Raw genomic sequence first — 15319 nt, forward strand, 5'->3', positions numbered from 1 at the left:
CAAGAAAACACACAAACCCCCACCCCTCAAGAGCAGGCGCACTAAAACCCCAGGGGCTTGCGGGATTTGTCAGCCCCACAGCAACCTCGGAGCTGGCTGGGGTGCTGTGGGCTCCGTTCTCCGTGGATCTGGGCCACTGAGTTTCTTATTCCGTTGCCGGGCCCTACACCATCCTTTTGTGAAACCTTTGGCTTCTAGGCATCTAGAGACTTCGGAGGCTTGGCAGCCAAGTTGGAGCGGATGGAGCGGGGTGGGCGAGGCTGTGGGTGAAGGCCGGGCCGCTGAAGGAGCCTGTGAGCTCGGTGACTACGCGTCCCTGCTCCCACCTTTCTTTCTTACTTTCTTTTTTTTTTTTTTTTTGTTCCTTAGGGCTCCAGGCAAACTGGGGTAGCTTTGTTTCCAGGGGGAGTCAGTGTGCTGTGATACCCTGGAGGAGCACCTGCGGGCGGGGGTTGCAGGGGATGGACACAGGTGGGCTGTTGGAGCCCGTGTATTTACCTTCCAGAGGAATGCCCTGGAAACACGCTGCGCTGGAGAAGGGGGGGAAGCCAGGTCGGATTGGGTTTCCAGGCGCCCGCTGTGCACCCTCTCCGTTCCGCTGAGACGCTTGCTCTGCGCTCCCCTGCAGGCCCTCCCTGTTGGCCCCGGCCAGCCGGGATCGACAGGCACTTCAAGCTGAATAGGCCAGGCGTTGATTTACTGGGAAATCAGGCCCCTGTCCTGTGGCCACCTTTGGCCTCCTTTTGATGAATGCCGCCACCGGGGGGTTGGGGAGGGGTGTGCGGCCTGTGGGGGCCTGGCCAAACGTTCTGAAGGTGTGGGGTGCAAACAGTGCTTCCTTATATTGGGGGCAAACCCTCCGGAGTTTCCAAAACAAGTGCCATGCTTTCATTATCTCACTGGATCTCCTCAGCAGGTAGGAAGAAGACAGAGCAACGTTTATCTGTATTTTACAGTTAAAAAAACAAACCCTGAAGCTGAGCAGAATAGTGACTTGGCCAGAGTTGCTGCACTAGAGAGCGAAGGAGTGAGAAACCAGGGCTTCTGATCCCTGGTCCAGAGGCCTTGGGCAGTCACGTGGTCTTCTAAATAATAATAATAATAATAATAATAATAATTTGTTGTTATTATTATCTCATTGATAATCCTGACAATCCTGTTGGCTAACAGAACTTGTTATCCGTACAGAACGTATTCATCTATGTCCTGTTCTCTCACTGCATAAAGGAACTGATAAGGGACAAAAGCTGATTTTTCACTGTATCCTTTGGAGCTCTACCACCTGGAAAGTCACTCCCTTATCCTTGCCGCTGGTGACTGCCGTCTTCCAGGGCGTGAGGAAAATAGTAAAAGTGAAAGCCATTTTAGCTGCCAGGCGAATGCCACAGACATCACTGTCAGACTAGGAGCTGGGCTGGATTCAGTAGCATCATTCCAGAGAGATGGGTGCCCCACCCCCCACCTCCACACCCCCGCGGGGTCAGGAGCAGGGACATCTCTCCAAATCACTTTCAGCTGAGGCCATGTTGCATTTCCTTCAGGAATTCTATGACTGCAAACTTCATGACCATTGGAGATCTGGGTTCTTAATCAGGCTCTGTTAGGTTAGGTTTAAGGTTATTAAGGATAAAGTTTAGGCTGAGTCAAGGGATGGCGCCAGAAAGGGGAGGAAATCCTCCTAAGTCTTGCCCATGCACTGACAGGAGAGAGTCAAGAGTGAATGGGAAGGCATTCCTCTGGGGCCAATGGACCCAAATGGACTGTCCTCCTTTAGGTACTGCTTTTAGCTCAGAGCTACAGAAAAGGAACAGTCTGGAAGAAATCATCACTGGTGGCCACCTTCATCCATTATATTGGCTGTTTATAAACACCCACTGAGTGTCCATTATGGACCAGGCCCTGGGAATCCAATGATGAGTGAAAGGCACAATTCTGATGCTTGACTTAACCCAGTCAAACCTCCTGTTATTCCATTTCCCTGCCGCTCACTCTCCTACCAGTGCCCCTCCCCACCTTCAGCTCTATAGTTCTGATTCCTGATCAGGTGCACAATTTTTGGCAAGACACTCCAGAGGACAAATGACATGGTACAGTGACATATCCCACTCCCATCTCTCCGGTCCCCACTTTCCTTCCGTCTACGATAAGCCTTAGGTCCTGCTTCTTATACTGCATATCCCCTTCAGCTCCCCTCCCGGGGAGGGTCCTCCTGAGTCAGTAGTTGTGAACATGGTAGGAAAGAAACCGTCATCCTGATGTCCATACAATCTCCTGCTTCTGAATGCTCTAACGCAAAATGTTTGGTAGTGAGCCTCTCGTGGCTTGCTTTGCTTCCTTTCCCCCTTTCTTCCCAGTTCCCTGAGGAACTACTGGTCCCTTGATCACTAGCCATGTGGTTTGACCCCACTTCTAGTGTGAAGGGAGAACCTTGGTTAGCACAGGCCACTCCACTTAGAATGAACCCAAAAGATTTCCCTGAGAATTCTGGAACAGATGAGGTTGTAAGGCTCAGGACTGCCTGATTGCCATCCCTCGGGAGGAGCTGGAATTTCCAGGGGCCACTACTGAAAGTCTGAGAATGGAGCCAGCCAGGAGGAAGCAGAGATAAAAAATGGACCCGGGACGTGCTCTGCGGGTCCTGAATCAAGCTGCATCCGACCCAACAATACTTCTGGGTTGTCCTGTTATGTGAGCCTCTAAACTCCACCACCCCCTTTGAAAACACTAAACTGAGTTTGGTGTTCTGTCCCTTACAAAAGATGGCCAACTGAGAACTACTCTGCAGCTAGATAGAGTTTCCCAAGTGGTGTGCCATGGTGCACCCAGGAACTGGGTTATAGTTATTACTTGAGGTTGACCGGCCCAGCCTGCTGGGTGGGACTCCAGGGCTGGAAATCTCTAGCAGCAAGTAGCTTTGTCCATAGGTCCCAGTGAGTCAGCAAATACAGAATTTTAACGTACCCCATTATGGTGATTTTAAAAATATGTTCAAAAAATTCTTTAACACTTCTCCACTCAAAACATGGAGCCTAAGAATTCTCCCCCCGAATGGGGCCCGACCCTGGTGGCCTACTTCTGAAACACAGAAGATGGCAGACGTGAGGGAGTCTGACTTCGCAGCCTAGCTCAGGTAGGACACGGCCACATTGGCCTTACTTCTCTTGTATCACGCCCCCTAGGGGGAGTCAGCAGCCATGTCAGGAGGGCACTCGGGCATCTGGGGACAAGTCCGCTGGGAGAAGAACTAAGGCCTCCCATCAAAGACCAGCACCAATTCCCAACATCAGGAATGAGCACCTTAGAACCGAATCCACCAGCTTCAGTCAGGCCTTCAGATGATGGCAGCTCTGTCCAATAGCTTGACTGCAACCTCCTGGGATACCTCAAATCGGACAGTCCGGGTAAGCTACTCCGGAATTTCAAATGCGCAGTGACTGGGTGAGATATTGTTGATTGCTGTTTTCAAGCTAACAAGTTTGTGGGCTTTTTGTTACGCCTCAATAGATCACATTTAAGCCCATGGTGTGAGAAAGATTAGGAAGTACTGCTTTCAGTAAAAAACAAAAACAAAAAAAACCCCCAAAACAAAACAAAAAAACCCACAAAAAACAAAAACAAAAAAAGATGCACTGGATACGGTGGACACACCCAGCACTCTGGGACGTATTAGAACCTTTGGGGCGTTTTGTTTGGTTTGCAAAATGATACTTAATAGCAGCTTTACAACATTTGAGATCACAAGCATTTAAAAATACATTCAAAGCAAAACAAAGGCTCCCTGTCTCTGGAAACACACTTGCAACCACAATTAGCAATGACAGCTCTAAAGTTTTTAATTTTAAAACAAACCTATTGTCATGGAAAGAACTCCTTAGGGAATAGAATTAGAGTCCAAGACAGTACCAGGCGTGACAATGCAATCAGACCTGTACAGCATATGTCCCATTTCCCTGCAGATTCTGTTTTTCTAAAAAAGATGTTAGTATTAAGCAATCTCTACACCCAACGTGGGAGGCGGGCTCCCACCCACAACCCTGAGATCAAGAGTCCCATGCTCTGTCAACTGACCCAGCCAGGTGCCCCTTCCTGGAGATCCCTAGGAGACAGGGACAATTGCACCCTTGACCTTGCCAAAGGAGAGGCAGCATGAAGCTAATCAGCGGATGCCTCCAAAAAACTTGCACAGAAGGGTTTTCCAAAGTAAAATCAAAATGCTATCAGGGTATATCAGGTTTGTCTAATTTTTAGAAAACCAAAAGGCCTAATTTGTTTAACTCTTTTTTTTTTTTTAAGATTTTATTTGAGAGAGAGAGCAAGCACAAGCTGGGAAGAGAGGCAGAGGGAGATGAGAAGCAGGCTCCCTGCTGAGCAGGGAGACCAATACCAGGCAGATCCCAGGACCCCAGGATCATGACCTGAGCTGAAGGCAGATGCGCAACTGACTGAGCCACCCGGGCACCCCTAATTTGTTTTACTCTGGGGAAGGTTTTTTGGGTTTTGGTTTTGTTTTTTTAAGGAATGTTTAAAATGCTTTTCTTAACCTCATGTTTAAGGGTTAAGAGGACTGTGTCCAAGTTCTTTGTTTCTGCTATTAATTTATGTAAGTGCAGTAATGCCTCCACTGTATTTATAACTGTTACCCGAGGAACGACTAAATTCTCTGGAACCGAGAAAAGAGCCAGAGGTAACGCATAAAGAGTGGGAGAACCAAAACCAAGTTTGGCCAGTCCAAACCCCCAACTCCACCAGCCTTACCTCTAGGGAAGCCCACGCGCTCTCAATCAGAATTCTGTCATTCTCTCTCCAGACTCAACCCCCTATTCAGAGCCCATACATTCGGGGCATCAAGTTACAAAAGCTGGAAGCTTCTAGAATTGCACTGTCCAAGAGACTGACCGCCAGCCACATGTGGCTTACTGAGCACCAGAAATGCGACTGCTCTTAACAGAGATTAAATCTGCAAGTATAGGGGTGCCTGGGTGGCTCAGTGGGTTAAGGCCTCTGCCTTCGGCTCAGGTCATGATCTCAGGGTCCTTGGATCAAGCCCCGCATCGGGCTCTCTGTTCAGCGGGGAGCCTGCTTCCTCCTCTCTCTCTGCCTGCCTCTCTGCCTACTTGTGATCTGTCTGTCAAATAAATAAATAAAATTTAAAAAAAAAAGAATAAATCTGCAAGTATAAAATCTGAATGTGTCAAATACAGACAGACAGACATTGCAACCAGCGTCAGAAAGAACGTAGGATACCTCATTAATAGTTTTTGTACTGACAATATGTTGAAACGATAATGTTTTTTATATATCAGGTTAACTAAAATACATTGCTTAAATTAATGCCACCTGTTTCTTTTCGTGATTATTTTTAAAGTGGCTACTAGAAAATTTAAAATTAGACCTGTGGGCTGTATCACATTTCTAGCGGACAGGGCTATTCCAGAAATCTACTCACACGCACTCATGGACTTAGCCATCCAGTGAACACTTACTGAGCGTCTTCTGTAAATTCAGCACTGGGGTAGAGGGTAGAATGCAGAAGTTAACACAGTCCGTGAAATTGGGAAGCAAGCCGCACCCACTGTGACACAAGAAAGACTAAAAACAAAAAACAAAAAAAAAAAACAAAAACCAAACAACAACGATGTGACAACAGGTAGCTAAACACAGGGGACTTTTAATCAAGAGTATCTTAGCTCATTGGGACTATTAGGACTCTTGGAGTTAAAAGACAGCCGTAGGTAGCTTAGCAACTACCACTTACTGTTTGAGGGCAAAATAGGATAGATGTTGGTAGGACTGATGGCCAGCCTTGAGTCATTCATGAAAGGTTCCATTCTGTAGGGCCTGTTGCCTGTTCTAGATGCTCTGTCGTGGCTACGCGCACAGAGGTGCTCCTCCTTGCTAAGGCGGCAGGCTTTGGAGGACAGGGACTATGTTATGTGACCTGAGCCTCACCCAGAACCTCCCACACAGAAGACGCAAACAGCATATGGAATTATAGCGTCTCCTATGTACTAATTTAGGAAAGCAATTAAAGATATAATATCCTTTAGAAAGAATTCTTCCCCAAATGCCTAAACACCAAAGAGTTTGCCATGTGAACTAGTAAGCTTTTATGTTTTTAAAAAAAAAAATCACTTTCAGAATATAAATTCATGTCTCAGCAGTTCTGGATTACCCAAATGCACTTCTCTCTCTTATAAACTCCAGATTAAATGCTACCGGAGAGGTGGGCCCCAGGACAGCCCTGTCGGGAGGACCACGCCTATTGCAACTTTCCTTTTCTCCAAAGTGCTTTGCGAGAGCTGTGAGTTGTTGAAATAAAAAAACACGAGTTGCGAAGGGAAACGTTTCGCTTGCCATTCTTATTACATTTTTAGTACCAGTCAAGGGCATCAGGCATATGAAAAATATATGATTTAATCCTCAAGCCATAATGGAGTTCATTTGTCTCCTACAGTACATTGTCTGAAGTCATCCGAGCTCAGTTGTCTCTGTAGCTGATATATATATACACGCCGACAGACCGCTTGGCATTCTGAAATGAAAGCAGAACTATTATCCTTTTACAAAAATAAACTTGGTCCCAGGCCGGAGGAGAAAAAGAGGGTGCGAGAAGGAGCAGGAAAAAAAAATGCAAGGTGTTGCGGGAGAAGCGTGTGAACGGAAGTGAATACGGCCAAGTACCGGGCATCTCTTAACTCAGTAAGTCCAGGTTCCTCCTCTATAAATGCTTGTTAAATTAACTTAACACACAGTAACAATTAGGCAAAAATAACTACACAACAACTAGCCCACCGTTACCAAAAAGGTACCAAATTCACAAATAATTCACCTAGATCCAGGTTTCCAACCATCATCATGATTTTTGAGTTTCCAGTGAGGCCTCCCATCATGGATTTATTGAACACGTTTTTGCATTCCTGCCAGCTCACCCTCCTCTCCCATAAACAGGGAATGCAGGAGGTTCACCCTGAATGGGACGGCGGACAATGTTTCCATTTTCCCATGGGCAGTGCGGGTTTATCCTGTAAATCCCATATGGCTAGAGGAAGTCATCTCTCCGGTAAACAGTGACCGACCACTCAGCAGGAGGTGCTGTTTATGCCTTGTTTTGTACGATATTGTGGAAAACCATGCTTTGATAAATACACAGGCTCCCCTGGTTGACCACCCTCCACTCTCCCCATCCTGCAGTACCGATGGCCAAAATCTGGCCAGACCCCATTTGGGTGTAATTCCCACGGTCCTGGGATCCTAAGGCTTCCGAGGCGCTGTCCCGTCAAGGAGAATGCAGTCCATTTTGTGCAGCAAATGTCCTGTGCTTTAAGTACCAGCGAGTACTTCTCCGGGGTCACAGAGCCTCGGTCTCCATACGTGAGGACAGCTTTTCCTAGCTGCCCTGTGATGACTGCGTTTCACATTTCCTGAAACTAGATCTGTGGAAGGAGTCTCTGAAATTACAAAGGAGAGAGAGAGAGAGGGAAAACAAAACAAAACAAAACAAAAACACAAAAACAGAGGTAAGAAAGATCAACTAATCTTTTAAGGAGGAGGGGGAAACCACCCACCAGAAAAGGCAGGGATTGTGGGCAACTCAGTAAGTTAGTGAATGTGCAAAGGTCCTGAGATCCCTTCACACCAGCACCAGAGAAAACACAGGAGGGAATTGGTCCTGGGAAGACCACGGGCAGAAGGCCAGCATGAAGGGGTCCCAGGGCGGTCAAGGAGAAGGCAGAGGGAGTGGAAGGCACTCAGGACAGAGGCCGGACAGATCAGGTTCTGGCGGCTTCTCTGACTGCAGGTGCACTTCCCAGTCCCCAGAGTTTGTGCAGCTCCCGAGTACAGCAGAGTGCGCTCTGACCCACTGGGCCCCAAGCCCTGTCCTTCATCCCCCAGCAACTGAACTCACCTCTTGTGACTCTCAACTCTGAATATCGGCTTGTAGAGTTCTGGAATTTTCCGCTCGATCATTGGCCTGAGGTTCTCTTTCAGCTTGTGGTAGTTCTTTTTGAGTTCCTGCTGATACTCCCGCTGGTCCGCCGTGATGAGACGCTTGTTTTTCTCCACGGCCTCACCGCACCTGAGATGGGAACACCGGGGTTGGGGGTGGGGGGCGGGGAATGAGGTGGTATTTCGCAGGAGTCTGAGGTGCTTGGAGGTTATCTAACATTTCTTGACCCCCTCCAAGGGTGCCTACAAACTCGATGGCCTATCAGGATTGCCTGTGGAGCCTTTCAGAAGTTTGGACTTCTGGACCTTAACCTCAGAGTTCAGGAATCAGAACACCAAAGGAGGAACACCCAGGAATCAATGTCTTTGAAAAGTGACCCAGAGATCGTGATCCTCTGAGTTACCCCGAGCCAGGCACTATGCGAGGAGTTTTCCATACATTATCTGGTTAATTTTCCCAACAAATCCAGAAAGCCTGTATTTGTCTCCATTTTTGTCTTGAGGCTCAGAAGTTAGGTCCCTTGCCCGAGGTAACATGTGAGGAAGCGGTGAGTCGGGATTCAAACTCAGGGTCATTCTGTGCTCACAAGGAACTCAAAGTGACTTATGGCGACGTGGTAGACAGAGCCAAAGCACCCCACCCCTGCTGCATACACATAGAAGTGCTGGAACGTACAGCAAACATTTGTTGTAGGATGAAGGGGAGCCCCAGGTGCTGGACAGGAGGAGAAAGATCCAAATCAGAGTGATAGTGGGAGCTGATGTCATGGCAGCTGTCCCAAGATCTGCCCATTAGAGTTTCAAGAGTGCACAGGGGTCCTGGAGGCTGAGGGGGGGTGTGGTGCGGCGTGCTGGGAGCTCACACAAGACAGGAGAGGCAGCCTCGGCCAAGGGCAAAATGGGGCTCTGAATATACCACTCGCATCTAGTCGGGGGCTTGAAAAGCTGCTACCCCATTAATGAAAGAGGGTCCGGAGAGGTGGAATGAAAGCTTGCTAACAGTCTGGGGCCATCACTGGGAGAGCAAGTCTAAGAACTAAAATTCTAGGTTTGCCCCACACGTGGGTATGGGTCACAAATTTACACTCCTGTGTGGTGTGTGCTCCAAGGTGAGAAATTAACTTAAAAAGCAACCAAGGTAGCTGGAACCCCCAGGGCTCGGACGGAAATGAGTGTGTAGTTGCTCTGGAGAAATGCTTTCTCCATCAGGGCTCCTGGGCCACCCACAGAAACAGGGACCCCTGCCAAAGATGAGCTCACGATACAGTCATCACAGGAGAAGACCCACAGAAGCAACAAGCAGGAGAAACATCCCAAAAAGAATTCGAGATGACAGAACAATATAAAAGACCAAAGGTTAAAACAGAGATGTAATTAAAAAAAAAAAAGGTACAAAATTCATGATGAAAATAATCGGAGAGTATGAAAAAAGAGATCAGGGAAACCTCAGAAAAAATCAATGGAACTTCTAGAAATAAAAACATAGGCACTAAGATAAAGAGAAAGATCCCAATGGACGGGGTAGAGAATAAACCAGACACAAATGGAGACCACGCGGACTATAGCACAGGTCTAAGGAAATCACCAAAGAAATTTTTTTAGTCAAAAATATTGAAAAATGGCTAAGAACCTGGAGATAGAGGGGCACCTGGGTGGCTCAGTCAGTTCAGTGTGTCTGTCTTTGGCTCAGGTCATGATCTCAGGTCCTGGGACTGAGCCCTCTGCTGGGCTCCCTGCTCAGCGGGGAACCTGCTTTTCTTTTTCATTCTGCCCCTCCCCCCAGCCCAAGCTTTCTCTCTCTTTCGCAGATAAATAAATAAAATCTTAAAAAAAAAAAAGAAAAGAAAAGAACCTGGAGATAGAATGGAGATGCCCAGCCCACATTTAAATGACTCTCTATGGGAATGAAAATTAAGAGGCAACATTTAAAAGAGATAACAGCTGATAATTTTCCAGAATTGCAAACAGACACAAATCCTCTCATTGACAGAAACAGATCCCTACGGAGCTCCACATGGTGAAACTGCAAAGCGTCAGAGGGAAAATCGTGAAAGCTCACTGTGTTGACCTAACTTGTAAACAGCTAAGCCTAGTGTTTCCACGGTCTCCCACTGAGTACACTACATACCAAAGAAGAAAACCGTATTATTTAAACATGATAGAGTCTTGCCTTTTATTTTATGCTGTGCTACCTCGGGAAACTTACAAATCTACAGACCTTGAAGGGACATCATAATGGTTGAAACCCAGCTGACATGCAAAGATTAGTAGTAATTCTTTATTGCCCTGCAGATGAATGGGATCCTGGTGATCAATGTGGTTTAAACTGTTTTCCTAATTGCAGGGTTAAATCTGGGGCGAGTCATGGGGATACCCAGACCTTGTGACCCCAATCCTCTGTATTAACACTGAACGCATTTTCAGGGTGACAGCCGAAGGCAAAGAGGGTGGAAATGCGGCCACAGGAGGGGGGAAGCTATCTGGCCTCGGCAAAAATAAACCCGTGACCACAGCTTTCCCACACAATGAGCCCCAGGCAGAAAAAGACTCGATTTAATTCAGCCAGAAGCCAGAACCCCCCTAACTGCACCTTCACTAGTCTTTCAAGTTTGATGTTAACTGCAGCAAACCGTAGGATGTCTGAGGTTGCATATCGAAGCTTCCCGGTAGGGGTGGGAAGGGGCGGTACAGAACCTCCAAATCCTGAGAAATCACCACCAGCCCCTATGTTTTTATTGCTTCTGAACTAAAAAGCAATGAAATCCGATCAGTTTCAGGATGTGTGCAAAATCCCATCAGTTTCAGGATGACTTCAAGGTCCGGGTTTGTAACATCGGCAGACTGTGTAGGGTTGTGCGGGGGCTGACCGCATCCTTGGGAGTGTCTCTGAAAACTTGGCGGGAATGAACTAAACTCCCCCTAGACTTTGTGCTCCGAAGTAGTAAGAGGCAGCTGGCACATGCTGATGGCGTGCCATGTGTCCTGGACGTGGGTGGATGCTTTATGGGCTCTGTGACAGGGGTGAAGAAGACAGTGTGTCTTCTACCTGGTTCTGTCTCTTGGGACACGTGCCTCTGGAGTCCCAAACCACTTGCTCTTTGAGCATTTTTCAGCCCAGACACCAGACATGTGAGCGAGGGAGACCTCAGGCAATTCAGGCCCCAGCTGCTGCCTGGGGGCCACCGAGGAACTGGGCAAAAACCCCCCAGCTGAGCCCACCAACCCCTAGAACCCCATGCACAATAATTAAATGTTGTCGTTTTCAGCCACTAAGTCTGGAGGTAACTCACTGTAGAGCGACAGATGAACACAGCGCTTTACAAAGACAAATATATTCATAGGTGGGGTGAAAATTTTTCAGGTGTTGTCATAGTAACATCAAGTTATATTTTATCAAATTTTATAGTTTATGATCACTTCTCGGCCTTTTGGCTAAGATCAAGTGTGAAATTTTATAGTTTATGAATTGTTTCATACACATTTTCTGTATTTCTTCCTTTCCTCCATTTGGATTCTATACTCTAGATTTTTTTTTTAAGATTTTATTTTTATTGATTTATTTGAGAGAGAGAGAGAGAGGGAGGGAGGGAGGGAGTGGTGGGGAGGAGCAGAGGGAGAAGACAGGCAGACTCCAAGGTAAGCACAGACCTCCAATGAGAGGGCCCAATCCCACAACCCTGAGATCATGACCTGAGCTGAAATCAAGAGTGGGATGCTTAACTGACGGGGTGGGTGGAGAACAGAGACAGGGAGAGAGAATCTTCTGCAGGCTCCACATTCAGCACCAACCCTGACACCGGACTCGATCTCACCACCCTGAGATCATAAACCTGAGCCAAAATCAAGAGTCGGATGCTTAACCGACGGAGCCAGCAGACACACCACCACCATGTTGATTCAAATCCATAAACTAACGAGAGAGCCATGCACGAAATCTACCTCCTCCAGAAGACCTGTTTCTCTTGGGAAATCTACACATCGTAGATCTACGATGGGGATGATTGCTCAAGTGGCCTTATCTGTCACATTGTCCTTAGGTCCGCAGACACGGACCGTGCGGCTCTCACTCAGTGACACCACCATCCCAGCTCTTTGGTTCCCCCCTCTGTTGATCAGGTCCCTGAACACAAGCATTTTCTTATAGCAGAGGTGCCTGGGGATTTCCAGAACTCAGAATCCTACAGAAACCAGACTGAGAGGAAGGAAATTTTAACTCCAGAACATGGTTCCTGGCTTTTGTAGACAGTCACTTCTGGGGACCTCTCCATAAGGAGGTAGGTGTCTTTCCTACAGAGAGGGTCATGAGGTAGCTCTCCATCTCTGTATCTGTTGGCCTCCCTCCTCTGTGATGCTCCTCTAGCACAGTCCTCACATCAGTCCCTTGGGATGGCCAACAATTGCTAGTTCCTTCCTCAACCCATTCTCTCTCTTTTCTAATAACAGAACTCCATCTGGTGAGTCTCCCTGGGAAGTTACAGATCCTAGCCTCCCCTAACAGATAGAGATGGCTGATGAGATACAAAATGAAGTCACCAGGAAAGCTCTCTAAAGGGGCACAGCCTTTTGCTCTTCCTCATTTCTGCTCCCGATATTTTCCGAGGATGTGGTCATGATGGCTAGAGCCCTAGCAGCCATCTCGTGTCTGTGAGGACGGATGCGCTACCATCAGGATGGCGGAGCAAAAGAATGGAGAGAGCCAGGATGACATAGTTCTGGGACGACTATCTCTGATCTTACTTTATATGAGAAAAAAATAAGTTTCTATGTCATTTAAGCCATCTTCCTTCAGTTCTCTGTTCTGAGCAACTGAACACAGCTCCTAAAGAGAATAGCACAGCATAGTCATTACGGGTATAGACTCTGAATCCTGCTTTGTGGCGTATCAACTTTGTGACACGAAGCCGGGCACTTATGCCTCAGTTTCTTTACCTGTACTACGGAGGCGATAATAATAGCCAACCTGGTCACGCTTGTAAAGATTAAATGAGTGAAAACATACAAAATGCTTAGAACTTTTTAGTAAGAACACTTATTATTATGGTTATGATTCCTGACGGACGCAGTCTGAGCACAGAAACGATTTGTCCCATAGGAGGATGATGAAGTATTAGAGTGTTTCCACTCCTGTCCCTTGTTTTTCACAGTTAGTGAGGGATGCAGAGATGGAATGCCCTGTCCCAAGTCCCACACCTGCGGGAACGGCAGAGTCAGGTGCAAATCCGGAGACCTGGCACTCCCCCGCTCACGTGTCCTCGGCCCCACTGTGTCTACGGTACAAACTTGAGGCCCCCGAGTCATGGGTGGACATCTATATTTAAATCAGACGGGTAAGTTTCTGCTTCCTCCTCAGACTGATCTGCTCTCTGCCCCACCAAATGATGTTCCATTGGTCGGTCACGTAGTATGTGCCCAGCCCCGTCCTAAGTTCTGCGTGTTGACTCAGCGGATCCTGACACTAGGTCTAAGAGATAGTAACGAATACATACAATTCCCATTTTAAAGTTAGAGAAAGTGAGGCCAAGTAAGTTGCCCAAGGTCACACGGCTAGTTAAGACCCGGTGGGTCTGTGAACCCCGGCAGCCTGGTTCAGGAGCTCACACCGCTAACTGGGACACCCTGTACTCCACCCGGGAAGACACTGGCCCTTCCAGGTAGAATCCAGGCATATGGCCTCAGTCTCAAGTTGGAAGTATTCTGTCTGGAGCCCCAGTTTGTCGACCTCTGCCTTTCTCAGCTTCTTCCCCGTCCCTCTTTAGCAAACCTCCACTCCGAGCCCAGGAAAGAAGGGGAACTGCTGGAAGGCTGGGGGTCTGGCAGCAGTACGGGAGAGGCTGGGGACTGCATTCCCTCCCGCCCTCCGGGACTGGGTTCCAGGCCCTTTAAGGCAAGGAAGGATCATGTGGGGGCAGCGCACCAGGGGCTGAGGTGGTCGCCTGCCAGCGGGTGTGAGAGGGCCGTGGCTCCACCAGGCACCCCTCCCCAGTGGTCTCCAACTCAGCCCCTTCCCTTCCTCCCTCCCCTGGCGGCCTCGGCCAGACCCCAGACCCCAAGGGCAGCCTGTCCTCGGTAAGAATTTCCGTCCTGGTCCTGCCACTTACTTGCTGTGTGACCCCCGCTCTGTGGACTGGGTCCTGACTCTGGGACCACAGGTGGGGGAGGAGCCCGTCTGGGTGTGGCAGGAACTACTTCCCCTAAAGACCACTTGTGAGGGTGTGGTGGAGGGCGTGGTCTTTTATTGCAACATAAAAATAAATGGAAGGGTCAGTTAGTCCTTGTAAGGCTGGGAGCGTTCAGATAATATTATGGACTGAAGGTTTGTGCCCTCTGCCCCCCCAAATTCCGATGTTGAAGCCCTAACACCCCACGTGATGGTATTTGGAGGGAAGGCCTTTCAGAGGAGTTCTGGTGTGAATTACCGTGGGGATGGGACCCACGGGGTCAGGTTAGGGCCCTTGTCAGAGAGCTTTCTCCCTCTTCCTCTGTCCACCCGGCCCCGGAGCCTGGCCCGCCACCACCTTCCATCTCAGCCTCCCCAGCCTTCATTGCTGTGAGCAATAAAAGTCTGTTGTTCTGGACACTCGGTCCATGGTATTTGGTGACACCAACTGAGCTAAGGCAGAAATGGAAGAAGAAAACTTAAACACCCAGATTGGCTCTGGTCGCACTGTCTGAAACAGCTTGAGTACTTTGGGGAGCAGAGGAAGGAAACAGATGGTGTATGTCACCATCTTGGCTTCTGAAATCCTGAGGTGTTGGGATTTTTTTTTTTCTTACTGCGGGAAAAGGCAGGAGGGGATCAAGGTCCCGACCTGGCAACAGGCTGAGGAGCTCTGGGACCGGCTGCGTGAGCAGCATCACCCACCAGGTCCTCTGTGGCCAGTCCCGTGCTGCTGCGACAGCCAAGTCCAAGGCCACGCCCAGGGCCGGGACCTCACCGCTCACCGCCGGCACCTGGCAGGCCTCCGTTTCTGCGCTCAGCAAAGAGGCATCGGAAGGCTCACAGAGTTCACCCTGGAAATCTGGGCTATCAGCCCACCGCTTGAGTCTGCCGAGGAGTGGGTGGTCCTCCACGGGAAAACCTGAGAGCTGTTCCAGCCCCAGAATCTTCCAGTCTTGCGTCACCTCGGCCGGCCGTCGGAAGCAGAGAGCCGGGGGGAAATACCCGGGTGCAAATAATGTGGCAGAATATTGACTCTGGTCCTTAAAAGCCTGCAACTTGCTGAGCGGACTTGAGAAGCAATTAAGCAACTGCAGAGAGGGGAACGGAAGGTCTCCTCGCCTCCCGCTGCCTTGAGGGTACGAGCCACAGACTAGGGCGCCGAATCCCGTCTGCTCCTCACCAGGCTGCTTTTACACTTCTGCTCTGTCCGAG

The 15319-nt window shown here is 48.7% G+C and overlaps 1 protein-coding gene across 1 annotated transcript in view; it reads right to left on the reverse strand.

The window, feature by feature from the left end:
- Positions 1-6340: 6340 nt before the first annotated feature.
- DOCK8 (dedicator of cytokinesis 8) overlaps positions 6341-15319 on the reverse strand; it is a 203440-nt gene continuing 194461 nt past the window's right edge. Inside the window, exons 47-48 of the mRNA XM_080819435.1 lie at positions 7907-8077; positions 6341-7448 (exon numbers count right to left, since the gene is read on the reverse strand). Of these exons, the coding sequence (XP_080675561.1) occupies positions 7388-7448; positions 7907-8077 (232 nt within the window). The 3' untranslated portion in view covers positions 6341-7387. The remainder of the gene's footprint in view (positions 7449-7906; positions 8078-15319) is intronic.

Source organism: Martes martes, assembly GCF_963455335.1.
Source record: "Martes martes genome assembly, chromosome: 12".
Taxonomy (NCBI): domain Eukaryota; kingdom Metazoa; phylum Chordata; class Mammalia; order Carnivora; family Mustelidae; genus Martes; species Martes martes.